General features: G+C 38.9%; 1 protein-coding gene across 1 annotated transcript; it reads left to right on the top strand.

Annotated features, from left to right (window-relative positions):
- Positions 1-105: 105 nt before the first annotated feature.
- On the top strand, positions 106-8279 carry LOC103516795 (ATP-binding cassette sub-family F member 3; the record flags this gene model as incomplete). The annotated part of the gene is given in 9 exon segments (XM_008481781.3): positions 106-210; positions 629-787; positions 1230-1430; positions 1853-2018; positions 2560-2750; positions 3200-3374; positions 6251-6431; positions 6952-7172; positions 7869-8279. Coding segments are annotated over 9 exon segments (1555 nt in total), but the record flags the coding sequence as incomplete, so codon positions are not given.
- Between the last annotated feature and the right edge of the window lie 1532 nt (positions 8280-9811).

Genomic DNA, 9811 nt, shown 5'->3' with positions numbered 1-9811 from the left:
TTTTTTTTTTTTTTTTTTTTTTTTTTTTTTTTTTTTCAAATCATAGGGATATGATGTCTCAGAGGGTTAACACAGTTTCTAATTCTATCTTCTGTTTTTCCTCAGAGTTTTACTGCAAGGCACTGACATTACACTTGCATTTGGAAGGAGGTATGGTCTCGTAGGACGAAACGGATTGGGCAAAACAACTCTTCTTCGCCTTATATCAAGGTAAACTACGAGTTTGAAATCAAGTAGTCTAATACATATTAGTTTTGATGGAGAGAGCAACCTCGTTGGTATCTTGGTCATCACATTGGCCTAGTACACAGGAAGCTTTTTTTACTTTTAAGGTAGCACGCTTGGAATCGCTAGGTAGCGGGTTCGATTCCCGCCCGGGCCGAACTTTATCCTAACCAAATAAGATTTGTTCTCGAAACGGCTAGATTTCTCCTATTCTGTCCCCGTTCTCTCTTCGATTTCCACATTAATATTGACAAGAATCAAACCTTACTTAACTTGTTTTTTTTTTTTTACTTGTGTGGGTTATTGAAGAATATTATAATTGTTTCTATTTCTCCTCCTCCTCTGTTGTTACAAATATCTCAATCCAAACTCTCAACTTAAAGTATATTATACTTTTTTTCAGTGGTCAGCTGAGGATACCGTCACACATTTCAGTGTTGCATGTAGAGCAGGAAGTAGTGGGAGATGACACACCGGCTATCGATAGTGTTCTGGAATGTGATACCAAGCGACAGAATCTGCTCAACAGAGAGAAGACCATCACACAGGCTATCAATAATGGGTAAGTGTTGAAATATTTTTTATAATTTACTATTGATAAAATCGTATTGAAAATCGTTATTCATAGACCCCTCCAAATAAGGGTACTTATCTAGTCAGTGTATTACAAGTTAACCCTAAAGCCCACCCCTCACGATGAGTTTTATCGCATGCGATGGACTGATGCGATCATTGCATGCGATAGATCTCACCTGATCGACGCTCACACAGTTTTGTGTACGAGTTTTCACAGTTTTCATCAGTTGTACAAATAGATTGACTGAAATCTGACAACTGAACTGATACTTATCTGATGGAAACCACCACATATGGTCAGAAAAGTTCAACTGATGCGATAAAAATATTGAAAATTTATTTCCATCAGATCAGTCGAACTTATCGGATAGACTGTTAGAGCTTAGGTCGAAAACTTGAAAAACAAACCTCATCTTTGTTCCTCGCAGTACGGCAGATGCTAATATGAGCACAGAACTGACTCAGGTGTTTGCCGAGTTGGAAGCTATAGAAGCAGATAAAGCTCCAGCCCGTGCTAGTGTTATCCTGGCAGGATTGGGGTTCACGCCAGAAATGCAGAAGAGAGCCACCAAACACTTCTCTGGAGGATGGCGTATGCGATTGGCACTGGCACGAGCTTTATTTTCCAGGTAAGATGGTAGTAGATAGATTTACAACTTGGTTCGACTGTCTCCCGTTACATTTTTTTTTTTTTTTTTTTTTTTTTTTTTATAAAAAAAAAAAAAGGAAAAAAAAAAGAGGGTCTTATTTTTGGTATTTTTTTTTTTTTTTTTTTTTTTTTTTTTAATGAAATAATACAAGAGTAGAACTAATGATGAGTCATCTATTAGTGGACTCTGAAACGTGCAGACCTCAAAAAGTTCCGCTCGGTTCTGGGCCCCGAAATTTCAAGGATCGACGTGCATTGATGTCTTTAAGAAGTGTACCAAATTTCATCGAAATCGCAAGCAGGCAATCGCAAACCAAATGCAAAACTGTCGAGTTAAAACGTAGACCTTCAGTTCGTTCGGTCGAAAAAAGTACATCCTGACCTTCTCTTCTCTTCCTACAGACCAGACCTACTCCTGTTGGATGAACCTACCAACATGTTGGATATGAAGGCTATCATCTGGCTGGAGAACTACCTGCAGAACTGGCCCACAACGTTACTGGTGGTATCTCACGATAGGCACTTCTTGGACAGTGTACCCACCGACATCTTCCATCTACATTCACAGGTAAACACTAGGATCTATAATGGTCAACTCCGAGCATTTCAAAAAAACAACAACAACAACAACATTCACAGGTAAATACTATAATCTGTGCGCAAATGTTCTCTCTGCATATCCGGATCTTACCCAAACATTTGGGTACTCGGTTATGTTGTTGTAGCGGCTTTAGCCTATACCCGAAAGGTGATGACAAAATTGCGAAAATATCTCTTTTATCAGCCTTACACCAGGGTGATGGTGTCTAGTCATGTTTAATTGGCTCGTCCTGAAGTGCAGTCAACCATAGTGAGGACTTTTGTTCTTTTCATGCAGAGAGAACCCTTTGAAACTATCTATCAGCTAGATAGGCTGGTTAGGGTTAGCTGTTCTCCCTGTTTACAGTCGCAGAGCCAGATGCTAGCCTACTCCCTATTTAACGTCCCCTAGCTAGACAAGGTACTCGGTTATCATCAGTCCTACTTCAAAGGCTGAAATTCCACCAATGCAATGTTTTCCCAAAAAACAATGTTCTCCCAAAAACAAATATTTTTTGTTTTTCCTACAGAGGATAGACACGTACCGAGGCAACTACGAGGCGTTCGATAAGATCAAAACCGAGAAGCTGAAGAATCAACAGCGTGAGATTGAAGCTCAGCGGATGCACAGGGAACATGTGCAGAAGTTTATCGATACGTTCCGATATAATGCCAACCGAGCCTCGAGCGTCCAGAGTAAAATCAAACAACTGGAGAGATTGTAAGTCGAATGAAGAAGAAATGGTTCCCAACTCCTATCTGTTCAACAAGAAATTGAACAAATATCTATGAGTTGTTAAAAAAAAAAAAAAAATCTGGTGTGAACATCTGAACATCACACGACTTTCCTTACCCTATTGAATGATGCTTATTTGGGTGTTCTTCTATAGTAACTTTTACAATATCTCTAACCGTTTAGTCAGTATAGCTGAAAACCACCAAGCGTTGCACCGACCTTAACGTGACCTTTTGCATGGCAAGCAAGCGCGTTACCACTAGACTATCCGTGCCCCCCGTAATGGAATAGAATAAATTGTACCTTTTTTACTGAAGATTTGATGATGACTCCCGAGATAAAAAGTGAAATTAGACGAATCGTGTAGTACCTTTTCACTGAGACGAATCTTCCACCTAAAATTGAGACGAATCGTGTCTTTTCCCCTATTTCAGGCCCGAACTCAAACCCATCGAGAAGGAAGTGGAAGTGGTTCTCAAATTCCCCGACACGGAACTCCTGTCTCCCCCCATTCTGCAGCTGAGTGAGGTCAACTTTGAGTACGTCCCTGGCAAGCCTATACTAACTAACGTATGCCTAGGAGCTACACTCGAGTCCCGGATTTGTATTGTAAGTCCCCTCTTGTCCGTCCCGGATTTGTATTGTAAGTCCCCTCTTGTCCGTTCCGGATTTGTATTGTAAGTCCCCTCTTGTCCGTTCCGGATTTGTATTGTAAGTCCCCTCTTGTCCGTCCCGGATTTGTATTGTAAGTCCCCTCTTGTCCGTTCCGGATTTGTATTGTAAGTCGTCAAATTTCTTTATTGATGGGAAATTGAATCTTGACGTTCCGATATTAATACGAGTCTTGCGGTACTTTTACCTATGAGGTCTATCCTTATAATTAGTTCATTTTTGTATAAATCATAGAATATTAGGGACATCTCTTTTAATTTCAATTAATTAAATTAATCATGATAATCCATTTTGTTTAGTGACCTAATTCCTTTTTTTTTACTTGTTCTCTTGTAAATAAATCCATTAAAGACCTCAATCGTGTTTCTGTGATGAACCCCCGATATTTCTTCTTGTACCTAGTGGTTTGTTTCATTGAAATTTTCAGATGGATATCTTTTCCCAAATTTCCATTTAGGTATTCCTCAAATGAAATACACAGGCTTAGGTACTAGAACTTGCCCTGGCGCACTGCCGTGCACTCAGATTATGTATTTGATGACCCAATAGTAAGAAAGTACCAAGTATCCAGGATTTTCTTCCTATAACCGGTACAAACTGAAATTATTTGAATAATTATCTCAATTTATTCAAGTGCTCTGTCTGACCCTCGTTTTTAATTTCTTTCAATAAAATACTTTTTAATGAACAGTATGAATCGAGGATGTTGGTTGAGTCACTTCGGACCCCCCGGATTTGGTGGTCTGATGTTCCAATTAAGAGCAAGTTTCAACTTGTCTATATTGGATTTTGAATTCAGGATGTGAATTACAAGTTACGTAATAGCTCGTAATATTGAGCTTTGTGTGAATCAACAAAAATCGAACATTTACGACGGATTTGGTGGTCTGATGTTCCAATTAAGAGCAAGTTTCAACTTGTCTATATTGAATTTTGAATTCAGGATGTGAATTACAAGTTACGTAATAGCTCGTAATATTGAGCTTTGTGTGAATCAACAAAAATCGAACATTTACGACGTAAATTAAATTACAATTAGCTGTTTGGTTGGACCTTAAGGCCTTTATGACAATGAAAAAAAAAAAAGACACCTATCACATTATACCTAATTAATTACTTCATCAACTTTTTAATTTTTTTATTGGGTTTTACTTTGACACCAAAAAATATAAATACTGTCGTTCTGTGTGTTAAGCACGTGACAGTTTGAAACATCTGGAATCAAAGTCAATTAATTAAGATTAATGAGTCAGGTAATTATATGAATTAAAGAGTTGCAAATCAGATATAAATGGGTGATAATATTAATTAATACATTGTCGTATTTATGACGCAAATCTTTGAGGCCAAAATGCAAATACATGAAACCTTTTTAAACTGTACATATAATAGGACTTTTTAGTTTTAGCCGACAGTCTTGTACATATGTATATTAAATTAAGAATTAACGAATAATTAATTATTGCTCATTATTACAACTACGAGGAGGTACACATTAGCCATTGGGATTTACAAATTGGTCTCTGACTACCGATATATTACAAAGACTTTCTTTGAAGACGTGTCCATTATGTAATCTAAAAGTTTGAGATGTGTGTTAACCTGTTAACTGAAACTTATTAACCTCTTGACAAGTTTAATAATGCTTTATCTCCTCAGTTGTAATAATTTAATTGGTCTTTGTAGGTGTTAAAAAGTATTATGTAATAGCTTAAAAAAATCGGTACGTATAATGAGGCCTTTTCGTGAGTCCCAATTTTGGCTGATAACATAAATAGATATAGAGGTCTAATTAGAGGACTACAAATTCTACATCTAAAGTGAAAGTACTTTGTACACAGTTTTCACGGAAAGCTAGGAGAAAACTCCCCGCTCAGGCCATTTGAAATCCATCTTACCCATCTCATCTACTGTTTAAAACTGATAACATAGTACATATTTTACTAAAGGAAACGTCTTAAATTACGCAAATAAAAAAGTAAGACGTTATTAAGTACCTAGATCTTTTGAACTCGATTGGAAATGCGTCAAAGAAAATATCACCTGCCTCGTACTTTTGCGTAGGTGAAGGATTACATCTCCTTATTTCAAGAAAATTAAATAGGGTGGCATCTCGAACTTTAGACTGGAGCTTATGGAATGTCTATTTCTAGTTTTACAACGCCGTTCAACGTCACGAGATCCAATCATTCTCAACCGGGATAATGTTCATTCTCGGAACGGCTGGCTTTCTCCTATCCTGTCTTCCTTCTCTCTTCGATTTCGGGACGATAAGAAGTCCCCTCTGGTCCGTTCCGGATTTGTATTGTAAGTCCCCTCTGGTCCGTCCCGGATTTGTATTGTAAGTCCCCTCTGGTCCGTTCCGGATTTGTATTGTAAGTCCCCTCTTGTCCGTCCCGGATTTGTATTGTAAGTCCCCTCTTGTCCGTCCCGGATTTGTTTTGTAAAACAAATTTTCACCAGGCTAGTTAGCTTGGTTGGTAGCGCGTCTGCCTTGTAAGCGCCAGGCCGCGGATTCCCGGGCGGATTTTATTCTGAACGGATAATGTTCGTTCTCAGAACGGCTGGCTCTCCCCTATCCTGTCTTCTTTCTCTCTTCGATTTCGGGACGGTAAGACCTTAGCGGTTACAGTTCCCTCTATCAAACCTCTTTTAGAAAGTATTTTAAAAAAAAACAATGACCGTCATTTCCAGTAGGTTTATCTACTTCCTTCTTCCCCTCTCTTACCTCCTCCATTATTTACTCCTTTATCACAGTTTAATAGTTTGATTAGTTTAGGTGAAAAATTTTAAAATAATTTTCTACCCCCTAGGTGGGAGACAACGGTGCTGGTAAAACCACGCTGCTGAAAATCATCATGGGTATTATATCCCCTACGGCTGGTACTCGGACGGTGCATAGGAACCTCAAGTTTGGCTACTTTAGCCAGCATCATGTCGACCAGCTGGACATGAACCTGCGTTGTGTACAACTGCTGGAGGCCGCGTTTCCTGGTGAGTGTGGTCCTCGGGTTCGAATCCTGCCTGGTCTAACTAATAATTCACATTTCATGAACTGGCTTCCATTAGCGTGAAACATAAATTGAATTAACGTTTTACGTAACTCTGAAACATGGGCGCGCATGTGCAGAAACGAATTTTCGTCAAATAACGTTCAAGAGTTCAATTAATGGGACGCTAATTTTGGTTGCAAAAACTCCAATATTAATATACTTCTCTCTGCTACTTAAGGGGTATAACGTTAGACTTGTAATCTGGGGTTTGGGATTCGAGTCTCGGTTGCTACAGAAATAATTCACAGCCTTATTTCGAGGCGGTCATTTGTAAAGGTGTGTCCACACATAGTCGACCGGCCGTCGATCGATGTCGACTGAACCGTCCACACTACCTTGATAACATAGTTTCTCCTCGTCGATCAATATCGATCAGCGGCCAGTCGACTATGTTTGGACACGCCTTAAAATACACAAATGAATATCTTTGTCTCCCTCCCATTTTACTCCCCGTGTCTCAGGCAAACCTCAAGAGGAGTACAGGCGTCAATTGGGAGGATTCGGTGTCTCGGGGGATCTCGCCTTGCAGTTTGTCGGCTCGCTGTCGGGAGGGCAAAAGTCTCGTGTAGCCTTCGCCCGAATGTGTATGGCGGCTCCTAACTTCCTTGTTCTGGATGAACCTACCAATCATTTGGACATTGAAACCATTGAGGCCCTTGGCAAAGCCATCAACAAATATACCGTATGTATGCGAAACACTAACACCACATATCTTCATAAACACTGAAAGCCAAATATCCAAAATAGATACCCTATCATTGACAGTATAACACCATAGTCTCTTAATTTTGTCTCCCACCAGGACAACCCATCTTCATGTCCGAGGGGACTCTCTCCTGATAAGTTGCAGCTTGCAAATGGCTACACTGAAAAAGGAGTGCTCCTTGATTAATAATCCTCCTAAAATTCCTTATTATTCAATGACTGTATTTTTGAGGAGAAACCACTAAAATATATTTTTGATTGAACGATAGTGAGGCCTACGTTTTAACTTCACAGTTTTGCATTTGGTTTGTTTGTTCCGCTGTTCCGCTATAACTCGCTATTGCCCGGTCCGATTTTGTTGAAGTCAGGTGGCATAAGTATTGTACCTACACTGTTGAATATCGAATATTGAAAATGACAAGTTTTTATTTGTACAATTAAATTTAACAGAAAGTATCATCTCCTAAGCTTACTAAAACTTCTTGGGAGATGGATTTTCTTTCCTCTTTTTTTTTTTTTTTTTTTTTTTTTTTTTTTTTTTTTCCCTTTTTTTTAAAAAAAATTTTTTTTTTTTTTTTCCCATCTAGTTCTAACAGAAATGTTTCTTGTTCTAGTCCCAATAGAAATGTTTCTTGTTGTAGTCCTAACAGAAATGTTTCCTATCTCCCCACAGGGAGGTGTCATCCTAGTCTCTCACGACGAGCGTCTCATTCGAATGGTATGCAAAGAGCTGTGGGTATGTAGCCAAGGTACCGTGAAGAGTATAGAGGGAGGATTCGATGAATATAGGAAGATCGTGGAACGAGAACTAGCTGAGAGCAACAAGTAAGACAACCTCTCCGTGAAAGATTTACAGTCAACTCGCGATAGAGACATCCCAAGAGAGGTAAACTTACCAGTTAGAGTCAACTTACGAGATAACTTGCAGTTGAGAGCCAACTCTTTTGTAAGTAATGTGTTGGGGTTTTCTTACGCGAGTAGGTACAACTTATGTAAGGGAAGTGAACTTAGGCGATTTAAGGTAGAAACACTACTATCACGTTACGTCACGTGATAGTAGTGTAGCCCTCCGTGAGATTACAAGAGTCAAGTCGCAGAGACATCCCAAGAGAGGTAAACTTACAACTTACAGGGCACGTTCAGCCCAGTGGTAATGCGCTTACTTGCCATGCAGAAGGTCCCGGCTTCGAATCCCACCATCTACATTTGCACTCGTATTTCGATTGCAAATATTTCAACGGGTTACTTTCTGGTGTTCTCGTGTTGCCCCAGCTTCTAAGTGGGAAGTATTGTATCTCTTATCGCCCATCTGATGAAGGAAATATTATGGGATGGGCATGCTACGACATAGACCTCATGCGTCTAATGTAGCAGTTGTTTCATTGCTACGAATTAAAAACGGCGGTGAAAGATTCATCTCTTTGGAAGATTTTAGAATTTTTGGACCTGATCATATACCTGTTGCACAATTTTCATTTCTTACGTGGACTAGCATATTTTTAGGAAAAAATTTCAAGTCATATTTCTGTGGCGCTCACAACAACACTCAACACAAATATAATCTTACATAGAAATTCCGTCGAAGACAACTTTCCGTGTCCGGCTGTCCGGTTAAATAATTAGATTTAGATCCAAGTTAAATAATTAGATTCAAGCGGAACATTATAGTTTCTTAGAAGCGATGAGTCATAACTGTCTTGATGGCGTGACCCACATCAAGTGACGCCCTTGTGATACAAGATATATCCCGAGACTTTGAGGCACCTTCATTCATTAGATTTTATTCGAACAAGACGCGTCCAGACATCAACCGTATAATGATATGGCCAAAGTGGGGGTTTTCAACTGAGCCGTATCGGATATGTGACTTTTTTTATAGTCAAACATGGCTGAACCAATGAGATTGCGAGATTCTGTTTTGTGGAGCAAGTGTTAACATGGTGTTAACGTCGAAAGCAGAATCTCATTGGTTCAGCCATGTCGACTTTTAAAAAAAGACACATAATCAAATACCTACGCTTTTGATTTAAAAAAAGACATCAACCGTAAGTGCAGTAAAAGTAGATAAAGTGTGAGGAACCATGGAACCGAGTAAAAAAGAGAAGAGACAGGATTTTAGTGTTAGTGGATGTGCCATTAGCACCTTCAATAAATATATGGCTTTTCAACTGAGCCGTATCGAATATGTGACTTTTTTTATAGTCAAACATGGCTGAACCAATGAGATTGCGAGATTTTGTTTTGTGGAGCAAGTGTTGACGTCGAAAGCAGAATCTCATTGGTTTAGCCATGTCGACTTTAAAAAAGACACGTAATCAAATACCTACGCTTTTGATTAAAAAAAAGACATCAACCGTAAGTGCAGTAAAACTAGTTAAAGTGTGAGGAACCATGGAACCGAGTAAAAAAGAGAAGAGACAGGATTTTAGTGTTAGTGGATGTGCCATTAGCACCTTCAATAAATAAAGGTAAGTCCAAATATAGTCCATCGATGATCCTGAAATTTTTGAAAATCAACCAATCAGTTATAGCTTGCAGAAGAAAAAGAAGTTTGAACCATAGGTAAAGTTTTAACCATAAAGAAACAATAAAACGGCTGCTATTTTCAGTTATTAG

The sequence above is a fragment of the Diaphorina citri genome, unplaced genomic scaffold (assembly GCF_000475195.1).
Source record: "Diaphorina citri unplaced genomic scaffold, Diaci psyllid genome assembly version 1.1 scaffold1666, whole genome shotgun sequence".
In the NCBI taxonomy this organism is placed as follows: Eukaryota; Metazoa; Arthropoda; class Insecta; order Hemiptera; family Psyllidae; genus Diaphorina; species Diaphorina citri.
This window is presented reverse-complemented; position numbering and strand designations above follow the sequence as displayed.